The sequence below is a fragment of the Astyanax mexicanus genome, chromosome 20 (genome assembly GCF_023375975.1).
Source record: "Astyanax mexicanus isolate ESR-SI-001 chromosome 20, AstMex3_surface, whole genome shotgun sequence".
Taxonomy (NCBI): domain Eukaryota; kingdom Metazoa; phylum Chordata; class Actinopteri; order Characiformes; family Acestrorhamphidae; genus Astyanax; species Astyanax mexicanus.
Window position 1 is genome coordinate 37,672,215 of NC_064427.1, and position 23,324 is coordinate 37,695,538.

Genomic DNA, 23,324 nt, shown 5'->3' on the forward strand with positions numbered 1-23,324 from the left:
TATATATATATATATATATATATATATATATATATATATATATATATATATATATATATATATATATATATATATATTAGGGATGCAACGGTACAGTGTGGCCACGGTTCGGTTCGTATCACGGTTCTTGGGCCACGGTATCGGTATATTAATATTAGAGCTTAGATTCTCGACCCAAGATTTCCCACCACATTCCTCGGCCCGGTCGGGTAGGGCTTCAGGAAATAGTCTGTGTTTTTAATGCTATTTTTACTTTATATAAAGCTCTGGCATTATAATCACAATATAACCAAGTAACCAAGTATTATAATTAATGAAAAGGAACAAAATAAAAACTGAAAGTAAAAAAACATTTCCGTTAACTGAAACTAATAAAAACGGTAATTAAAAGAAAAAAAGTTTAGAAAACTAATTAAAAAGAACTGAAATCACTGATAGAATAACCTTCGTTTTTGTGTTTGTTAATTTTTTCATAAGCACTGTGTCCACTCCAGCAGGCGGTGTTGTGCCGAATCTGCTCGCGAAGAGGAGTCAGATTCTGCAGGGAGTCTAATTCGGCACAACAGCGGCAGCGCACGGTGCCTCGCGGTCTGAGGCGCTCATTCAAACGGCCTGAAAACAGCCAGTTTATGGCGGTATGGAGAAGAAGGAGAACAGGCCGAATATATATATATATATATATATATATATATATATATATATATATATATATATATATATATATATATATATATATATATATATATATATATATAAAATTTGTCCTCTTTTGAACTCTGGTATGTCACCCATAATGTTGTGTGCATTGCAGTATTTAGAGCAGAACTGTGCTCTTACCCTGCTAATTGAACCTTCACACTCTGCTCTTACTGGTGCAATGTGCAATTAATGAAGATTGATCACCAGGCTGCTCCAATTTAGCCATGAAACCTCCCACACTAAAATGACAGGTGTTTTAGTTTCATTGTCCAACCCATGTATGTATGCATGTATGTATCTGGCTACCTGAATATACTAAAAATGAACAGGTTATTCCATTAATGGAATTTTCCTTCCCTGATGGCACGGGCATATTCCAAGATAACAGTGTCAGGATCCACAGAGTCCAGATCTTAACCTCATTGAGAATCTTTGGGATGTGCTGGATGGAGAAGAGCTGCTTTGTGCAGTGGTCAGACTCTACCATCATCAATGCTGCTGCAAGATCTTTGTGAAAAATTTATGCAACACTGTATTGAAATAAATCTTGACATTGCCGAGCTTATTGAAACAATACCACAGTGAATTCATGCTGAAATCAAAGCTAAAGAAGGTCCAACGAAATATTAGTGTGTGTGACTTTTTTTTTGGTGACGATTTTTTAGACCAGGCAGTCTAACTTCACAGTCAAGTAGTTTTGTTTAATTGTATATGTGAAACATGGGGTGGGAGAAAAACAACAAAGAAATGAATGTGAAAATAAAATAAAAAAATCACACTTTATTACATAAAAGTGGAGTTTGCTTTAAGAAACAAAAAGAGCAGACTAGTAATAGTGTTTGGACCACTTTTATAGGCAACCTGCATAGCTGGCTAAAACAGTTTAAAATACTATTAAAGGTTTAAATTAAGTTAATAATAGAAAATAAATAATCAGTTCTGGATTCACTACTGACACCATGAAACATCTGCCAAGACAAGTCCACATTTGTCTTGAATCAGAGTTCATTGTGAAACAAACAATTGTCAAACAAGAAGGTCTGTGTGTTCACACAACAGTAAAACGATTAAAAACGGACAAATGTAAAACTTAAAATAGGGATGGGATTAGTCGTTTTAGACTAGATGTCAGTTCCGTGGGAATCCCCAACGGAAGCGGGCCTTCCTCTATCTCCAAAACGCCTGAAGAAGGAGACCAGGGCTGAAGGTTCGTGCCTTTTGGAGGGTGGAGGCTCTTGTGCATTTCGTCGGTGAAAGAGAACCCCCAAATGGAAGCCGGGGGCGGAGTCCTGGGCTTCTGAACCCAGAGAGGCAGATCTTAACATCGGGGCTCCAGAGGGACAGTCCGATAACTGAGAGGATCCTACACCTGCTTCCGTCAGCACGGAGGTGGACAGGCTGTGCTCGTATGACCTGCACATGTTTGCTAGTAGAGGCGGTTTATGACGTACAGGGGTGTCCGGGAGAGCCCACACACCGTCATCTAGTTCCTCGTCCCTGGCGGCTGGGGTGAAGCAGTGTCTGCGGTGGGGAGTGTTTCTGGGGGTCACTTGAGGGCTGAGGACGGTCCAGGGTGAGCCCATGCACTCAGGATTGTTGTTCAAGAACAGATCCTCATCCCGCGTCTCTCTTTGTGCAGGAGACCAGATAACGGTTGTGTCTTCAAGGTGTTCTGGAGCAGGTTCCCCGTTTAAACTGCCGCAGCTCGTCTGGTAACGCAGAACCTTGCGAGATGCTTCAGACACAGATGTCTCTTTCTGCTGTGTCTCTTGGTTGTCGATGTCCTTGTCGTAATCACACTCAGAATCAACAGGGTCTTGCTTTATAAGGACGCTCCTGCGGCTGCCAGCCTTGCGCACATTGCTTTTAGGAGTCTGATAGTCCACAACAACAATGGGCTTGATCTCCTCTTTAGTCTGAAAGCTCTGGTCTGGATTCTGGTCTGGTTGTTCAATATCTAAAACCCCAGAATTCTTCTCAGTCTTGGCAGGACTCTCCACAGCTATCTGGGAAGTCTCCACCAGGGGGTTTAACAGTTCTGTGGGTCTTTCCCTGTTGGAAGGCTGCCTCCTGCGTGCTGGACGGTCAGAAAGGAAGCTGGTCAAAACGGACTCCAACGCCGAGACCTCGGAGTCAGACTCGCGGCCAGAGCAGGTGGTGATGGAGCGGCGCTTGGATGCACGGCTAACTGCCTCCCTCTCTCTCTGCTGCTGCTGACGCTTCTCCGCAGCCTCCCGCTCACCATTCTCCTGCCCAACACACAAGGTTTAATTATCCAAAAGATGTCTAAAACTCAAAAAAATTCTAGCAATCAGTGTGAATATTTCATTACTAATTCCATTGCTAATTATTCTATGAATGTTTAGTGCAATGGTGTTTAGATAGATAGATAGATAGATAGAGAGATAGATAGATGGATAGAGAGATAGAGATAGATAGACAGACAGACAGACAGACAGACAGATAGATAGATACTTTATTTATCCCGAGGGAAATTTAGGCATCCAGCAGCAACAACACAATAAAAGCAGAACAAGTTTCATACTGGAAAAAAAAAATACTTTTAACTATTTTTAGTTTTTTATTTTTATTTTTCTTGATCTTCAAACTTTAAAACGGGTCAGTTTGACTCAGCCGACTATAATCCACAGTTTCCACAATATAATAACATGATATATTTACACAGAAAGATGTTACAGAAACTTTTAATTAAACAGGCTACGTACACAAATAACGTTACCTACCGCAAATAGTAACCTACTTAATTACTTGGGCTGCCAGTTTAAGAATGAAAGGAAAAGAGAGCGGGAAAAGAGTATTTTCCGCTTATGATCTGTTACAGGGCTGCTGTGATTACCTGCTGTGTTTTGTTACAGTAAAGCCAGGCATACAGCGTGCGATATTACAGTAATGGCAATAACAATAATATTCCAGGTTACTCTAAATATAACCTAAATACCAACAAGGCTTCTTAAGAGTAAAATATTTAATTGGTCTAAATAAGAAAATATAATAATATGAACAGCTATTCTGTTTTGGAGTTAACATCAGCCCAAGGTTTCTACTAGATTTGAAACACTGCTGGGAGGTTCTGAAAGTGACTGGATGATTTAGATTACCACCGCACCTCGTACAAACTCTTAAGCCTATCCCAAAAGTACTTGATAGAGCACCATCATTCCAGAGAACACAGTTCCACACCTCAAAATAAGGGGACTTTATTTACATTTACAGCATTTAGCAGAACATCTAATTTACTCATTTCACTTTCTAAGCTAGTTTGTATAAGACAGAATCTAAAAAAAAAAAAAAAAAAAAAAGATACCTTAAGATTAGATCATGTCACACACACCAAAACCAGTGGACACCTAGATACATCACTTGATATAATATACGTTGCCTGAAACAAAACATTCAAATAAGACACATAATTCACAACATTAAGCACATCAAACACCTGAACATTATGAACATGCAAACTTTCAGGCCAAACTTTCCCTTCCACTTAAATGAATCTCTCACATCCGGTTAAATCACAATAGTGTTACTTAAATGAGTTTAAGTCTCTTTAAATTGGGCTACCTGCCACTTCATGTAACATGGCAGTAATATGAATCAATAAAATAAGCTTAAAAAGACAAATCCAGAAATGCTACTGGTGTGTATCTGACTCCAGCTGGTGGTTTTTAAAAGCAAGTACTAATGTAATTGAGATACAGTACCAGTCACACCAGTTTGGACACACCTTAAATTCCATGGTTTTTCATTATTTTAAAATGTTCTGCATTGTAGATTAAAGGTCTCATTCAATCATTTTTAAATTCATTTTAAACAGTCTGTTTTTTGGTTAAAAAAAAGTGCTCAGGTCTTCATATTTTGCCCTGCTTTAGATCACTGAATTACTAGTCTCTGAATAAAAAAAAGAGAGGTTTTTGGCTCTTGCTCATAAATATTCATACATGCAAATACATCACCTCTGCTTAGAGTCACTTGGTATTATGGTTTGTTTAACACTTTTAAAGCTCCACTAGATAGGATTGAGATTTTGTGCTCGTGGGCTCCCCCTACAGTTGTAGAGCGTAATAAATGTTTCAGGCGGATTAGTTTCTCTTTCTCGTTTTCTGGCTTTCACAGACATATTCGGTCTCTTTCCAGCTTCTGCCAGAGTGTCTGTATGTTAGTTTGTAAAGAATGAACCAGTAGTCCTTGTAGAACTGTTAGAACTAAAGGTCGGAAAGCAGGTCGCAGTTCTCGCGAGCGTTGGTCGCTGCCACCTCGGAAAACTTACAGAGTCTGATTTGAACTCAGAGGAGCTTCGGCACAGACACGAGAGCACCGCTATTCTCCTATTACACCTCAATGCAGCGCTGCAGTGAGTTTCAAGCTGTAATTTAACTTCTTTAAAAAGATCAAAAATCAAGGAAATCCTACCTAATGCTGCTTTAAGTTACTACATGTTTCATTATGTGTTCAATCATGGTCTGAATGACTATGAATCAGGTCTTTCACAGCTCAAATCATTAAAAAAAATGGATATGCATAACAATTTAGCACTTAAGCTTAGTTTGCTAATAATCACATAAAAATCAATCAAAGCTCACCTTCACAGCTTTATCAAACTTCTCACAGAAGGAGTGGAAGATGGAGCAACACTCCTCCAGCTTAAAGGTAGCAGGATCTTCACAGAAGTACTCTGCCACTGAGTGACTGATGGAGTTCAGCTCCTGCAGAGAAGCCTCCGTGGCTGCAAGTCGACTTTCAGCCATCTATATAAAAAAAAGGGAAAATCTATAAGAACCAAGTGAAATCGTTTATTCACTTCAGATCTAGTTTCAGAGTACTGTTAAGTGTTATGAAAGTGCTAGACAGTCTTACCTGCAGAAATTCCTCCATTTGATGTTCCAGATCAGGCTGTTTACTGGCATTGGCCTTTGCTTTTTTAATCTTCTCCATCTCTCTATGAAAATCTGTCTCCACTTCTTGTTTGTGGATTCTAAAGAAAACACACACAAGTGTTTGGAGAATGAAGATCTGGTATATAGCAACGCAAATGTTTGCAATCTTTAGGTTATAAACACATCACAACTACACAAAAACAGCAATATGGCACATCCTTATACAGTGTTAATGAATAAATGTATCACGTAATACTGCAATATTCTAAGCCAGGCAACAGGTAGCAAGTTTTGTTAGTATTGTTATACCATGACAATTTTGTTGCTTATATTGTTAACGTATCTTTTGCACTTCCTCCATTCTACATTATACACACAGAAAGAAAGAAATAAAGACAGAAAGAAAGACAGAAAGAAAGACAGAAGGACAGACAGAGACAAAAAGAAAGACAGAGACAGAAAGAAAGACAAAAAGAAAGGCAGAAGGACAGACAGAGAAAAATAGAAAGAAAGACAAAGAAAGAGAAAGAGACAGAAGGAAAGAAAGACAGAAAGACAGAAAGAAAGAAAGAAAGAGACAGAAAGAAAGAAAGAAAGACAGAGACAGAAAGAAAGACAGAAAGACAGAAAGACAGAAAGAAAGAAAGAAAGAAAGAAAGAAAGAAAGAAAGAAAAAGAGAGACAGAAAGAAAGAAAGGTCAAAAAGACAAAAAGAAAGACAGAGACAGAAAGAAAGACAAAAAGAAAGACAGAAGGACAGACAGAGAAAAATAGAAAGAAAGACAAAGAAAGAGAAAGAGACAGAAGGAAAGAAAGACAAAGAAAGAGAAAGAGACAGAAGGAAAGAAAGACAGAAAAAAGAAGACAGAGACAGAAAGAATGAAAGACAGAAAGAAAGACAGCGAGACAGAAAGAAAGAAAGAAAGAAAGGCAGGACCAAACAACATAGTACAACACTGCTATCTATAGTGGGCAGGGTTTAACTTCAGGATCTCGAGGACATAACCTCTCTTTACAGACATATAAACACAATACATTCAAACAGTGGTGTAAAAAAAAGTATTTGCCTCCTTACAGATATTAGTTTTTGTATGTTTGTCATACTAATATTTTTCAGATGATCAAATAAACTTTAATATCAGACAAATATAACCTAAATAAACATAAAAGGCACTTTTTATATGATTTTATTTATTAAGGAATAAAATATCTAAACCAACTTAGCCCTTTTTGAAAGTGTTGCAATGCTAATGCAGCATCGCTGAGCAACGTGCACAGAGGAAAAAGCAGCAACTTGGTTCCGATACATCAGCTCACAGATGCCTTGTGTTGATCGACATCAACCTAAAAACGATGAGGGGGAAAAAGGTCGCCATCTACCCACCCAGAGAGAGCAAGTCCAATTGTGCTCTCTCAAGGCTCCAGCAGCTATTGGCAAGCTACATGACTGGGATTCGAACCAGCGATCTTACAATCATTGTGGCATCACTTTAAACCTGAACCTGGACCACTCTGAGCCCCCAAGGTATCAACTTTCTATCCAAAAACCCTTTTAATACAAACTGATGTAAAGTAAAGTTACCTTGAAGCGTCTCCGATGTGCCGGAGCTGTTCTGGAAAGTTCAGTAAAGCTCGGTCAATCTGCTGAGCTTGCTGTGGTTAGAAGATGAATACAGGACACAAAATGAAAGAAAATAACTGTAGAGTGAAATCTAGAGTTTTTAAAACAATAAGGAATAGTGTTTTAGACACATTTACATATGCATTACCATAGCCACATAGTGCATTAGATTCATGCCAGGTTTGTTAGCCTTGGTGTCCACTAGTCTCAGCAGGGAAGCCATCCTGAAACCTATTGCACGGCCTGCGTATCCACCCTGAACAAATACAACAGAAATAAATAAGACAAATCTAAACTTATTTTACAGACTGCATATTGATTAGAGCTGGGCAATATATATAGATTTTTTTTTTATCGTATCATAATGAATTTTCTTATTTTATCAACATTGAGCATATCAAGGATATCAGTGCTTAAAGGTCTCATTCAATCTTTTTTTTTTTTTTTTTGCCCGCCACCGAGGACCAATTTAACTTTATTGTTTATTAGCGTTTATACAAAGTTTTTTGGTACTGTGAAAATTGTGAGAACAAAACAAACAAAAAAAAAAAAAAAAATATATATATATATATATATATATATATATATATATATAATAGAAAAAAAATAATAATAGAAAAAAAAGAAATAATAATAATAATAATAATAATAATAATAATAATAATAACAAAAATATATTTATATAATAATAAAAAATAAGAAGTGGGGGATAGTGGAGAAAAGGGGGAAGAGAAAAAAAAATACATATAAAAAAGAGAATTAATAATAATAATAATAATAATAATAATAATAATAACAATAATAATAACTGAACAATTTGTAAAACAAAAGAGAAAAAGGAGAGGGGAAGAGAAAAAAAATTATAGCAAACAAGATACAAATATTAGGAAGCAACAACAAATAGATCTGAATAGTTACAGAAAAAGAATGGAGAAATAGAAAAGAAAGATATATACATATTTTTTTCTTGTTTGATGTTATGTGGTAATAGATAGAGAGAGAGGAGAGAAAAGAGACAGAGAGGGGTTTACTATCTCTCATTCCATCGTTTTTAAATTCATTTTAAACAGTCTAGTTGTGTCTCTAGTATGAATGAATGCCATGTGAGACGTTTTTAGTGAAACAAAAAAGTGCTCAGGTGTTTCTATTTAGTCTTGCTCATGAATATTCATACATGCAAACATATCGCCACTGATTGGCTAACAGTAACAGGACAGATCAATGTGATTAAGTAAGTGATTAAGGATGAACTACTAAGCCTACACTTACAGCATTCATGTAGTTTCCAGCTTTCAGCACCAGTCGAATGATAGAATGAAGATCATCACAAACCAGCAGCTCTGGAAAAATAAGAGTTTTACTAATTAATATTATAATTTAAAAAAATATCCAGAATTAAACAGACGGAAACACCAAGAGATTAAATAAGATGTCCTTAATACTTTTAGAATAGAAGAAACTGGTCTATAGCTGTAAAATATCCAAAGAGTGAACGGGAAGCAATTTCTTATTGAACTATTTTTTTTTTGTCAATAAATATAAACAAAAGTAAATAAAACAAAAATACAGAGAACAGAGAGCGATAAAAGGAAATTCTACCATTAGCAGCTGCAGTCATAACAGCAATGGAGCTGGTCACCTCTTCCATGAAGGGGCTGAACTCCTCCCTAAGGAGCAGGTGCTTGATTCGTTCTTCATACCTATAAACATATGCCAAATCTTACTTTCTCACTATTATTTAATAAAGTGAGAAATAAAGGACTTGTGTTGTAAAGGAGGAGGTAATAAACCTCTCACTGAACATTTAGATGTTTTTGTTGCTGACACAAGCCTTATATAAACACATCAGCTGGAAATTAACAAGACTTTCAGCTTGGAGCATGAAAAACACATGAAAAACAACAAATATGGAAAATGGTTGTATGTCAGGAAACAACTGGGAATCACTGAAATCTTATCCTTTCATCATTATTCAACTCACCCAGGCATTTTGACCAGCATCAACAGAAAGCGGTCAGCCTCTGGCAGCTGGGACATACTGCCACTGAAGGATAAAAGCTTCTTTAACTGGAAAATAAAACGCAAGCAAATCACACAAACGCACAACTGATTATTAAAGCTATTCAAGATATTACCATCACTGAAGCTCAGCTCGCTGGAATCACTGAATCATTTTAAACTTTCAGTTCCTAAATCACCATCAGAGAGCCTGTGACTGTTTTAAACGACTTTATTAGTTTATCTTTTTCTCTTTTATTATTTTATTTATTTTTTTGTTTATTTATTATTACACTTATATTGTTTAAATTTTAATGTTAATTTTTTTCATTCTTGTTCTTAGTTCTATTATTCATTTAATCACTTATCATTTTTAACATTTTACTTTACTTTTACTATAACCTATTACTTATTTTATATTTTATACATTTTTTACTTTTTATGTGTTAAATTTGTTTTTTATGGTATTTTAGAAATTTTTGTTTTAGATATACATATACATATATATATATATGTTGATTTAAAATGAGTACTTCTTTTATTGTTTTATTATTTAATAATAAATTTTATTTCTTGTTATTTCTAAATTATTATTAAATGTGTTCAATCCCTTTGATGTGGGTCACCCTCAATGTGGGAATGAGGGTCACCCTCAATGTTTTTTCCCCGAATTAAAATAAATGTTGATTAATTGATTGATTAGTTTTCAGGTGAGACTAAAATATACAAAAATATACTCTGGTAAAAATATTTTACATTACTTTTTCATGTCAAACAAATCCAGTACAAATATGGCCTAATACTACATATATAAACAGTGGGTACTGTTTTTATTATATAAACAGTATTCAGACCCAGTTATTGAAGCCATTTGCTAAAATAAAAAAAAAATGTACATATTTTTTTCTCATTAATGTACACTTAGCATGCCATCTTTACAAAAGAAACAAGTTAGATTTAGAATTAGATGAGATAAAAGATGAACATACATATGAACGTTGTACTGTAGAACTCACCTCCACATCATCAGGTAACAGTTTGGTCAGCTCCTTCAATCTGTCAGCAGCAAAACGCATGTTACCCTGCCTCACATCCTCAATGATGTCTTGCATCGGCCTGTAGGGGGAAACAAAACACAATAATACAACTTCAAACTCGAGTTCTACACAAGGTGGACTTGTCTGTGGTGTTAATTTTTACAAAGAGTTGTACTCGGGTATTAGATCACACTGTAATAATTGTATAAAAAGTTAACTTTTCTTTTAATCTGATTTTATAAATATGTTAGCAGTTTATTCTAAAAGTTTGTTGCAAAAATATTGAATCATAAGCCCGTTCTGCCATGTAAGCAAAGTTATAAATATACAGCCCTAAAGAGACTTCTCTGGAAGTCTGGGATACCCATATATGTTGAAACGTTTTCCTTCTCAGAAAAATCAAAGCAGCTCTACTTGTACTTTCACTTTGTTTGTTTAACAACCCATGTCTAATGTGACGGGGAATTCTGCAGGTTTTACCATGGAACACAGAGTCTGATGAGCCACAGGTACTTCCCCTAAAGAACCTGTCAATACACCACCAATACACCACAACTGTGTTAACATTCTAATACAATACAAATATAAATATATTTTCTTTTAAAAAAACTTTTATAAAAGGGAACATCAAATGTTGCACAGGTAGAATTAACTCTAAAAGACTGTGGGACTAGAGTAGTTTATAAAAATTCTGGTAAATTAAAGCAAACAATTCATAATTATTAGGGGTGTCACAATTCTCTAAATGCTCGATTCGATTTTATTTCCGATTTTAGGGTCACGATTCGATTCGATTTTCTTTTTTTTCTTTTTTTACAGCAGAGAGGCCTATACCAGTTTTACATTAGTCTATGGTCAATCATTGGTTTGATTCATTAAACTTACAATATCTTATTTCAAAAGGTGGGCTTGATATAAGTGATGCAAAGTGTTCTGTAATACACCACATTAGGCACTAATGGTCAAATTTAAATAATTTAATTAAGATATATATGTAATGCCATCTAGTGGCTTTTTTTTGGTAGCAGCAGTGTGCACTATTAAAACAGCAATGTGCAACATAAAATAAATAATAAAAAAATATAGGAACAGTCATGTACAAAATAATAGAACAATTAGAGCCTTAACAAACTGAACTCTATCCTACTATAACAGTTAAACATGAAAAATAAGACTTTAAGACTTTTTCGGCCCCTGAGAATGACAAGTTTTTTTCTTTAACAAAGATATATTATTAACTTTATCTGAGAGAAAGATGCTCCTTAAGGTACCAAAACTATTAACATATTTGAGGCTAGACAAAACAACTGTTACTTTTATATTTTCAAGTTTTCTTTAAGGAGATGAGAATGTCCACATTCTTGATATCAAAATTAAATATTGAATTCGTGACACCCCTAATAATTACCATTGAACAGACCTTTTAAATAAATAAATATATATATATATATATATATATATATATATATATATATATATATATATATATATATATATATATATAAATGTTTAAATTTGTTTACTTAATACAATATTAATCACAATACATTGCCTATGATAATGATATCACAATACTGTGATTCTGCAAGACGATTCTACTAAAAAGAGGATAAAATACTTAAAATATGCAAATACCAGGAATTATAAATTAAATTATTAAAAATAGACCACTCTGTGTGTAATACATCTATATATGAGTTTCTGAATTACTGTAAAGTTTAATAAGTAACTTTTCAATAGAATAGTCCCTCCCCTATTCTAAAGCTTAGTATGAGTCTGATTATGTGAAATTATGCATTTGCCTGGAATGCAACATCTAAAACTACTCCCGCCATACATATTAACCAAACAAATTCTAACCCATAACTTAGAACCATTTTAAAGTTTATTGTCTAATATTTTCTTTAATCAATGTTTATATTTCTGCTTAAATCAAGCTATTCGAGCTTTAGTTCTTATTTATATTGATTAATTATTTTATACTACACTCAAAACACTACTTAAAATAATTTATAAATGAATCGTCATTTTAATCATCTAAAAAATAATAATAATAACAACTCACGAGCCTTACATAGCTTCCAATACAATAAGACAAATAACACTGCATATTATGTAGAAGCACATATTGTAAAACACATTTTAACAGTGTGCAAAAAAATTACAAATTGGCTATAAGAAATGATCAGATCTATCTGCAAACGATAAATGAAAGTTAAATGTGTGTTCTTATCAGTCATCAACTAAGCATTAGCACTTAAATGAGTTATGTCACTGGCTGCTATAGGACCAATCATTCACACCAAGCAATCCAGACTGTTCTCATACAGAGTTCCCCAATGGTGGAACAAACTACCTTCTACTACCAGATCAGGAGAATCTCTCACTATCTTTAATAAACTCCTGAAGACAGAGCTCTTCAAAAAGCACTTACTCTCCTAACACCTCTAACTAACTACCTTCCACTACCAGATCAGGAGAATCTCTCTCTATCTTTAATAAACTCCTGAAGACAGAGCTCTTCAAAGAGCTCTTACTCTCCTAACACCTCTAACTAACTACCTTCTACTACCAGATCAGGAGAATCTCTCGCTATCTTTAATAAACTCCTGAAGACTGAGCTCTTCAAAGAGCACTTACTCTCCTAACACCTCTAACTAACTACCTTCTACTACCAGATCAGGAGAATCTCTCACTATCTTTAATAAACTCCTGAAGACAGAGCTCTTCATAGAGCGCTTACTCTCCTAACACCTCTAACACACTAACTACTTCTAACCTCTTTTCCTTCTTCCCCTCCTTCACTCCTCTATCCTATTATTTCCCTTTGACCTCCTTTAGGCCCTGTCTAAAGATGTTTTACCTTCTATTACTTTTTGTACTTCATTATTGTAAGTCGCTTTGGACAAAAGCGTCTGCAAAAATGTAATGTAATGTAATGTCATGTAATGTAATGTCATGTCATGTAATGTAAATACCTTTAAGAATGTTCATAAAAAACAAAACCCAAAAAAACAAAAACAAACAAAACAAACTTACATTTTAAACTGCTTCAGGAAAATCCCAATATTCATACTTTTCTTTGAGTTGATGATTGAGACCTGAAAAAAGAGGGGAAAAACACAGCTATTTAAGACTCATCTTTCGACTTTTTCACGCCAGATTTAGTGGAGAACAAGGGGAATTCTGATAGCCACTTTCTGCAGGTTAAAACAAAGTTGGACCAAAACAATTACGGTCACAATCATTTGTGGTTTATGCTAACTTAGAATAACTTATTAGTCATAGGTACTTCTGCCTGGCAGACAAAAAAACTTCCCTGTATACACAGATTAAAAGATTAAAACACTTGAGAAAATATTTTAGTTGTTTAAATCACATTTTAGAAAAAGCTGACATAATATTTTTAAAACTTCTACTCTATACTTAACTAAACTATATTTGAAAATCTTTTTAATCAATTAGAACACCTGGATCTACCAACATAGTATAACACTGCTATCTAGCTGTTGGGATTAAACAAACATTATACAACAGTTAGTTCCGACCTCACAATCTGATTGGTTGAGAAGTGTTCTAGCCGTGATGATATTTCGTGATAACGTCACGGCCTTCTCACACTAAACTTGTATCTCTCCGCCGACGCGTTGGGCGTATATACACAGGACAGTCTCAGCAGCGTTAGCTTAGCACAGACTACCGCTCAGCCACGGCACGCTCGCCCGCAGCGCTGGCTCGGCTTTCGTGGAAAAAAGGGAAAGAAAATCACTCGGTTAATGCCGTCTTACAGCCAGAACGCTAACCAGCCAGGCTAGGCTAAGCTAAGTTAATGCTGAGCTAAAGCAAGCTACGCTAACCTAACCACAGTCCAGCCGGCTAGCTAAAACCAACACCACCCAGGAAAATAAGCAGAAATGCTAAAATTCGCGGCTTTCACCTGAAGACGACTCCACGGAGCAGGAGAGGAGAGTATTAGTGTTATTTCACGCTCCTAACGTTACCATCTTCACTTATTCCCAATTTTGCTTTCAAGCTAACTTTCGTGGTGTTAGTCTGCCTGAACCATACACTGTATGTAGTTAAGTTGTGGTGGAACTACTTTTTGGCGGAAGGCTCAGTCCATATTAAAGCATATTCCAACTGAATTTCTTAAAGTTCTTTGATTTATTTTCTTTATTTATTTAGTAAAAAAAGAAACTGTTGTATAAAAGCAATAGAACACTCAAGATGTTATTTCGCCATAACACACTCCCTCTCGTGTTCTATTGCTTAATTAAATGACGCACTGTTTAACACCAATCTTTACATGTTTTACAATAATAAAAACTATTATGTTATATTATTCATGATACACTTTGTTTATCCAGTATTGGGATTAAAATTAACAACTGATGGGTATTGGAATTTGTGGGTGAATTTGTTTTTTGTATTAAGCATTTTGTGAACAATGTGAACACTATAAATGCTAATGATGCTAAAATAATATATTGCGCAGCCCTAGTACTCATTCTACTTATGAGTAATTATTGAATAACATGGCATGGATGGATGCTGATTTCTTTTTTAAATATTCAAACAGGTATACTGCATATATATCAGCATTTGTCAACAGTCACTATACTCTGTAAGGGAGAGCATTTTAATAGCATGCATTTTAACTGATCACATGCACTGCAACAAATATTGCGTTTTGTGGCAATGTCTTAAAATATCAAGAAACAATCTTTTAAATGTTTAACCATATCACCCAGCCCTATTTACATTTGTTTCTAGACCCATTTACAGAGTTTAAACCTAAATCTGCAACAAAAAAAAATAATGGAGAAGACACAATACATTTTTTGTCCAAGATTAAGGTCAATCCTTGTTAGCAAAACTGCTACGCTACATAAACACGCTAGATAAACAGCTCAATGCTCATAATGTGTAAAACACAAGCAAACCAAAATGTGCTTGTACCAAAATTTAGATGTACAACCTTTATTCAGGTTTCCTAACTTCTAACTTCCAGTCTGCAGTGCTCCATTTCATTTCATTGAATCTTATTAGAATTCATGAGCTATTCAACTCAATCTGCAGCATCCAGGTCTGTTTAATCAGCACCTACTGTTCACATGATTAATTTTAATTAGTAAATTTCTATCAAGACTACTGCACAGAATAGAGATTAGACATTCCTTCCACATTTTGTTCCATCAACTGTTCCACAGAACTGTTCTTATTTTTCCCCAGGCAGGACCGTGTAGGACGGAGCAATTGACTCCACTGAGCTGAGCTGCCATCACTAAAGCACGTTTGCTTAATATGCTAACTTGCTAGCGTTAGTTAGTGAGCTTTGCTAGTGTGTTTTTTGGGCGGTGCTGTTCTCCAGTGGTACGGTGTTATGTGAAAAATGAACAGGTATACTGCCCAGCATTAGCTTGCACAGGATTAAGCAACAGTCATGAGACAAAATATTAGATACTACATAATTCATTTAGCATGTCAGTAAGTTTATTTTCTATTTTCCTCACCAATATTAAAAGTTTAATATATATATATATATATATATATATATATATATATATATATATATATATATATATATATATATATATATATATATATATATATATATTTGCTATAGCAAATAATACAATGGCGCTTCAAATGGTTCTTTGAGCAATGCCACAACAGAACCGCAGTAATAAAGCACTAACGGTAAGCAATACTAACCATTTCTGACTCCTGAGTGGTTGACGGAAGGCCCCATATGCACTTCTTGACCGTTCCGACCCTGCGGGGTGCCCGCTGCTGCTCACTGTGACTGAACAGCTCCTCGATGTACTGTGTGTCCAGAGGGAAGTCCTCCTGCTTCTTCAGGGATGTCCACACATTGCGCTTGCCGACGACACTGTGACGGGGGATGGCATCCCAATTAAAGGTGCGCATCCTGGAGCGTCTGTGGACACTGCGAGAGAACGGGTCACCTCCACATAGAGGAGGAGGAGGAGGGGGTGGCGGTGGCGGTGGAGGAGGAGGAGCCAGGGCAGGTGGTGGTGGTGGTGGTGGAGGTGGTCTGATGGACACTGAGTCATTCAAAATACAGTGAGATTGATCTGAAGAACGTGCAGGGAGCTGTGGTGGAACTATGACTGTGATGCCATCCATGTGATGGGATGGGTATCAGAAGAATTTCTGATCCAACGAGTTAAAGAAGGGCAGGATCCAGAAGGGCTAATTTAAGAGAAAAAAAAAAAAAAAAAGGCAGTTATGGTCTACCAATCAGACATTACATAATGGCATGACATGAATAAAGGGCGTCCTCCCCTGATCTAACAGGGATAAAGTGGTTTTCATCCATAGATGTTAGCCTTTATTGTAGGTGCTACATGGAGCCCATGCATACCGTTAATAAATGCTGGACTAAAAGGAGAGTTTGGCAGGCATTGGGGGAGGACAGAAACGAAAGGTACATAAATCTACCTAATACTTAGAGCTGGGCGATTAATTTACTTTATCGATTAATTCAAATTTACAGTTAAGGATAGGGGTGTGACGAGATCTCGTGGCACGAAAAATTTAAAGTTTTTTAAAACGTAAAATTTATTTGGGGCTTTCATTTGGCGCCCCTTTAGTGCAGCGCCCCTATGCGTTGTAGGCAGTTGTACTTAATCCCTTAGCTCTGTACTGTATTTAAAAAAAAAAAAAAAGTTCTGTCTCTTTTTGCACTTCAAGCATAGTCTTTATATGACTGGTTATGGTTCTGCAGAGTTAAATTACAAGAGATTTAGGAGGAAAAAACACAAACCCTAGGCTTAATATGACTGGTTGTGGTTTGCACTTATTGTTTGCACTATATAAGACCTAGAAATTTTTTATTTTTATTTTTTATTCTTTTTCTTATTTCTATTTCTTATAGAATCAATGTGTGAGAGAAACCAGTCTGTAAAGTTTGCGTTATATGATTTTGTCAAATAAAACTCTAGTTTTCAAGCCATTTTTCATTTTTGATATTTTCTTTAAAATTTTATTTTTAAATATTGTCTCGTCTCGTTCTCGTGAACCCAGTATTGTGTCTCGTCTCACCCACTAAATAATTAACAGTGCAAGGTGCAATGACCTTGATTAAGTGACTGATGTGCCATAGAAATAGAAATATTTTATCAAAATATCTCAATAAGTTTGAGGGTGCATTGTGTCAGTACCTAAACTATGTTGGTAAAAGCCTTCTAAAATTTACTAGATGTTCTCACTGTTTACACTGTTTGTCAGTACCTAAACTATGTTGGTAAAAGCCTTCTAAAATTTACTAGATGTTCTCACTGTTTACAATAATAGATTTTTTACAATTGGTTGTTTCTGGTTGCACTTTAACCACAAAGAGAAAATTGAGATGAAAACAAAAATAAAACTTGCTTTTAACCATTGCTTTATCATCCTTGGGAGGAAAATTGATTAAAATCTAATAAAAAAAAAAAAAAAAAAAAAAAAGATTTTTATTTTGGGCCATATCGCCCAGCTCTACTAATACTTCACCACAATTTTGAAGCTTGCTCAAATATTATAAATAATTCAATATAACACATCTAAGTGAAAAAAAGTGTGTGACCCCTTTGTGCAGCAAGTAACTGCAAGTGCAATCAAAATTTCTAGTTGGGCTGATATAATCGACTAACTCAAAATGTTCACTGTCGACTAATCGTTAATTTGTAGCACTACACAAACTACTAAGCACAGGAACACAATGAAAGAACAGTAATGTGCTCACTCATTTTACACAGCTTACACTCAACTTGGCCTGAAACACTAAAAATGCCCAAACACAACAGAATACATATCTCTTCACAAAACAGCAGCAATTTCTAAATTTAAATGGCAATGTTCTGGACTTCTAAACAGCATTTAATTCCCATTTTCACCTGTTTCTATTGTTTAAAAGCAATAGAGAAAGCTAGGATCAGGAGTTGTACCCACAGCAACCAGAGACGTAAAACATGACAGAAATAATCGTTGATGAAAAATAATCAGATTATTTCGGACAGTAAATAAAAAAAAGCTATATTTGTCGCAAACATTGCTACCCCTGGTTCCCATCAACACCACTACACTGCGTAATACTCAGTAAATCACTCTACAATGAAGATTTTTTTTATACCAATCAACCCTGAACTAACATAATTACTTCTATAACATGAAATAATACAAGTCTAAAACAAGTGTTCATCTTAAAATGACGTCTTTACACCCACAGTACACAGTGATAAAAGAGTGACCGGACAGGAAGGTATTTGAAGGAGATTATGGTGGGAACTGACCACAAAAGACTGATAGCTTTATACAGGGCTCGCATGCATATGCAGGAACATCACTTTTATAGCCAGCTGTTAAATAAACCGTTTAACCTGCACAGAAACTGCTTTGCATGACCGGTCTCCCTGTAGATAAACTATAGCAGGCCAACAGGCACCTGCACTGCTAGGCTAAACTAAATGCATGCTGTTTGTGTACACTATAGCTTGTTACCTAAATCGATGTGGATCTGAAGCAAATACACAGACATTACAAATAGCTTACAGTTTAGTCTCGAATATTTCCCTTTTTTACTGATTCTATAACTGCCTCCATATTGACTTTAGCATTTATAATTTAGCATTTTTAGTGACTGTACAAATACAGTTAGCCTTTATATTTTAGCATTTTTAGTGACTGTACAAATAGTTAGCCTTTATATTTTAGCATTTTTAGTGACTGTACAAATACAGTTAGCCTTTATATTTTAGCATTTTTAATGACTGTACAAATACAGTTAGCCTTTATATTTTAGCATTTTTAGTGACTGTACAAATACAGTTAGCCTTTATATTTTACTCTTTTTAGTGACTGTACAAATACAGTTAGCCTTTATAGTTTAGCATTTTTAGTGACTGTACAAACAGTTAGCCTTTATATTTTAGTCTTTTTAGTGACTGTACAAATACAGTTAGCCTTTATATTTTAGCATTTTTAGTGACTGTACAAATACAGTTAGCCTTTATATTTTAGCATTTTTAGTGACTGTACAAATACAGTTAGCCTTTATATTTTAGCATTTTAGTGACTGTACAAATACAGTTAGCCTTTATATTTTAGCATTTTTAGTGACTGTACAAATACAGTTAGCCTTTATATTTTACTCTTTTTAGTGACTGCACAAATGCAGTTAGCCTTTATAATTTACTCTTTTTAGTGACTGTACAAATACAGTTAGCCTTTATATTTTAGCATTTTTAGTGACTGTACAAATACAGTTAGCCTTTATATTTTACTCTTTTTAGTGACTGTACAAATACAGTTAGCCTTTATATTTTAGCATTTTTAATGACTGTACAAATACAGTTAGCCTTTATATTTTAGCATTTTTAGTGACTGTACAAATACAGTTAGCCTTTATATTTTAGCTTTTTCATATTTTTGTGTATTAGTGACTGTACAAATGCAGTTTAGCCTCAATATTATACTGTTATAGTAATTTTATGCTAAATAGGTCACTTTTTTATGACTGTACAAATCCAGTTTAGCCTGCATATTTTACTGTTTAAGTGACTTCACAAATGTAGTTAAGCCTCCATATTACATTATACATACATTATACATACTACACCACATACTTAAAGTATATATTTTACTAAAACTGTATTACAAAAGCAATTATGTAAAGTGTATATCTATATGTTTATCTATATAGATTTCTTGAATGCTCTTTTTTATGACTATAATAATTGTTTTCTGTGACTAAAATAATTCATCTATTAAATATATGAATGATGAGCATAGAGATCATATTACAAGAATAATTTAGGAACATTTTAATATGATTTTAGGGCTTAACTGTTTTGCTTAAAACAATTAATAACTGTATTAAGTGGAACTATGTAGGACTATGAATGTGCTTATAAGCATGTACACTTAGAAGCATTGTTGTTTAGTCATTCTACAGACACAATGAACACAGGGCAATTCCAAACACATATCAACCTCAATCTCATATCATTACTAGACACCTTGAAGATCATGGATATTACAAAACGTTGGCATATCTTTATGTTAACATGCTTCACTGACCCTTTCCTTTGTAATAGATGCTAATGCAGTCATTTAACTAATTTAAATGGTGCAAACATCTCTGGTCATGTCACACTACAAACACTTCCTACATAGCCTCCATATTTTACTGACTGTACAAATACAGTCTAGCCTCCATATTGTAGCGTTTAGTCTTTATATTTTTGTGTTTTAAGGACTGTACAAATGCAGTTTATCCTCCATATTATACTGTTTTTTATATATTTTTTTAATTCTCCATATTACATTATACATATATTATACACACTAAACCACATACTTAAATTATATATTTAACTAAAACCGTGTTACAAAAGCAATATAAAAGTGTATATCTATATTTGTATATATCTATATGTTTATCTATATAGATATCTTGAATGCTCTTTTTTATGACTATAATAATTGTGTTCTGTGACTAAAATAATTCATCTATTAAATATATGAATGATGAGCATAGAGATCATATTACAAAAATCATTCTCAAAATCATCAATATCAATTTGTTTTTAGTGCTTAATAGTGTAGCTCAGTAAATTTTGCTTAAAGTAACTGTATTAAGTAGAACTATGTTGGACTATGAATGTGCTTATAAGCATGCACACTTTATTCTACAGACACACTGAACACAGAGTAATTCCAAACACATAACCTATATCATTCATATCATTACTAGACACCTTGGAGATCATATATATATATTAAAAACGTTGTCTTATATTTATGTTAACATGCTTTACTGGCCCTTTCTTTTGTATTAGCTGCTTGGTGCAGTCATTTATGATCATGTCACACTACACACACTTACAATAGCCTCCTTATTTTAGTGTTTTAGCATTAATATTGTTGTGTTTTACTGACTGTTGCCTCCATATTTTTGTATAATAAGACCACTTCACGTAAGACCCTCAATTTTGTTCATATTTGAGACAGGATAAAAGCACTGATTCATCATTTAGTAATTATAGAGCCTTATAACTCATTAAAAATGTTTTATTTGTCAGTGTTGAGCCCGATTTGATTAAACAGGTTAATATTAACAGTCTGCAGAAGTTTTAAAGCGTCCAAACAACTAAACAAAACCTCCAAACCAGCCAAACACACACAGAGCAGCAACATGCTTACCAGCAGGTAAAGGACCCGGATTAAACCTGAGAAATTACCTCTTTATAAAACCCACAGTGCACAGAGACTCGTACCTGCGGCGGAGCAGAGAGAAAGCGGTCAGAGAGCGAAGTGTGGAGAGCTCTGAGTAACATCCATCACCACGGTCAGCGATTAACCCGACAAACGCCATCTCTCATCATCAAGCTGCTTTATCGGCGTGCCCGACCACGCCCCCGGCCACGCCCATGATCACGCCCGTTCATCTCTCACAGCCACTCACCTGAGCTCAACCTGGACCCGCTCCAGTGTAGCGCCCCCACTGGAGGGGCTCATATACAGAGTTAATTAGTTGGTTGGTTGTTTTGATGGATGGATGGATGGATGGATGGATAGATAGAAATGTAGCACAATTACAGGACAAAGATGACATACTGAGAAGATTAAAACATTGAAACTACACAATAAAACAATTGTCATATAGTTGCTTTGTCATTTTTTTACAATGAAAAATGACATAACATTACATTTGGCAGACGATTTTGTCCAAAGCGACTTACAATAGTGAAGTACAGAAATAATAGAAGGTAAAAAACTACTTTATATAGGACCTAAAGGAGGTCAAAGGGAGATATTAGGATAGAGGAGTGAAGGAGGGGAAGAAGGAAATGAGGTTAGAAGTAGGTAGTTAGTTAGAGGTGTTGGGAGTGTAGGTGCTCTTCAAAGAGCTCTGTCTTCAGAAGTTTATTAAAGATAGTGAGAGATTCTCCTGATCTGGTAGTAGAAGGTAGTTAGTTAGAGGTGTTAGGAGAGTAAGTACTCTTTGAAGAGCTCAGTCTTCAGGAGTTTATTAAAGATAGTGAGAGATTCTCCTGATCTGGTAGTAGAAGGTAGTTAGTTAGAGGTGTTAGGAGAGTAAGTACTCTTTGAAGAGCTCAGTCTTCAGGAGTTTATTAAAGATAGTGAGAGATTCTCCTGATCTGGTAGTAGAAGGTAGTTAGTTAGAGGTGTTAGGAGAGTAAGTACTCTTTGAAGAGCTCAGTCTTCAGGAGTTTATTAAAGATAGTGAGAGATTCTCCTGATCTGGTAGTAGAAGGTAGTTAGTTAGAGGTGTTAGGAGAGTAAGTGCTCTTTGAAGAGCTCTGTCTTCAGGAGTTTATTAAAGATAGTGAGAGATTCTCCTGATCTGGTAGTAGAAGGTAGTTAGTTAGAGGTGTTAGGAGAGTAAGTGCTCTTTGAAGAGCTCTGTCTTCAGGAGTTTATTAAAGATAGTGAGAGATTCTCCTGATCTGGTAGTAGAAGGTAGTTAGTTAGAGGTGTTAGGAGAGTAAGTGCTCTTTAAAGGTGCTTTTAACCAGAGATGCTTTTAATTTGACAATGACAATTTGCACATTGTAAAAATAACTACAGAGTTATTATTAGAGTTTATTGTGTTCTTGATGCTATACAATATTTGACTCAGTTTTGTACATCCTTTATTGGGTGGTTTGTTATTTGCTAAGATTGAAACTTACATGAAAACTAATTTTTTTTTTCTAAAAAGGCAACTATTTAGGACAAGGTAAAAACCTTCAATGGACGTCATGGTAAGAAGGATGATTTGGAGCATCTCCCTCTGTCCACTCACCAAGAAATATTAATATAAATTAAATAACAACTGACATATTCACTTCAAATTATGTGGAAAAAGAGAAAATAAAAATAATTAAATGGAAAGAGTTTTGCACCTCTAAATTTTTGTTTTTTTAAATAACTGAACATTATGGCCTAAAGCAATTTATGAATTTATGAATTTTTAATGCACAAAGTCAGTGCTCAACTCAGATGTGATTTAAAAAAAAAACACAGACAAATAAGTTTATTGTAAATATTTCAAATTTTATGGTG

The 23,324-nt window shown here is 34.8% G+C and overlaps 1 protein-coding gene across 1 annotated transcript; it reads right to left on the bottom strand.

The window, feature by feature from the left end:
* Positions 1-1,459: 1,459 nt before the first annotated feature.
* On the bottom strand, positions 1,460-21,793 carry fhdc3 (FH2 domain containing 3). Its single transcript, XM_022681442.2, has 12 exons — positions 21,533-21,793; positions 15,966-16,466; positions 13,290-13,351; positions 10,230-10,329; positions 9,197-9,282; positions 8,815-8,915; positions 8,485-8,555; positions 7,364-7,471; positions 7,177-7,247; positions 5,575-5,692; positions 5,301-5,465; positions 1,460-2,948 (listed from the first exon to the last, which is right to left on the bottom strand). Exons 2-12 carry the CDS (start codon positions 16,398-16,400, stop codon positions 1,821-1,823), a joined length of 2,445 nt encoding a protein of 814 aa, XP_022537163.2. The 5' UTR covers positions 16,401-16,466; positions 21,533-21,793; the 3' UTR covers positions 1,460-1,820.
* Between the last annotated feature and the right edge of the window lie 1,531 nt (positions 21,794-23,324).

Excerpts from the sequence above, each read along its gene's own strand:
- fhdc3 (XM_022681442.2), bottom strand. The coding sequence starts at position 16,400 with ATGGATGGCATCACAGTCATAGTTCCACCACAGCTCCCTGCACGTTCT. Across the intron at positions 8,556-8,814 it reads TATGACTGCAGCTGCTAATG|AGCTGCTGGTTTGTGATGAT; the intron begins GTAGAATTTCCT and ends TTATTTTTCCAG. Across the intron at positions 7,248-7,363 it reads TAATGCACTATGTGGCTATG|CAAGCTCAGCAGATTGACCG; the intron begins GTAATGCATATG and ends TTCTAACCACAG.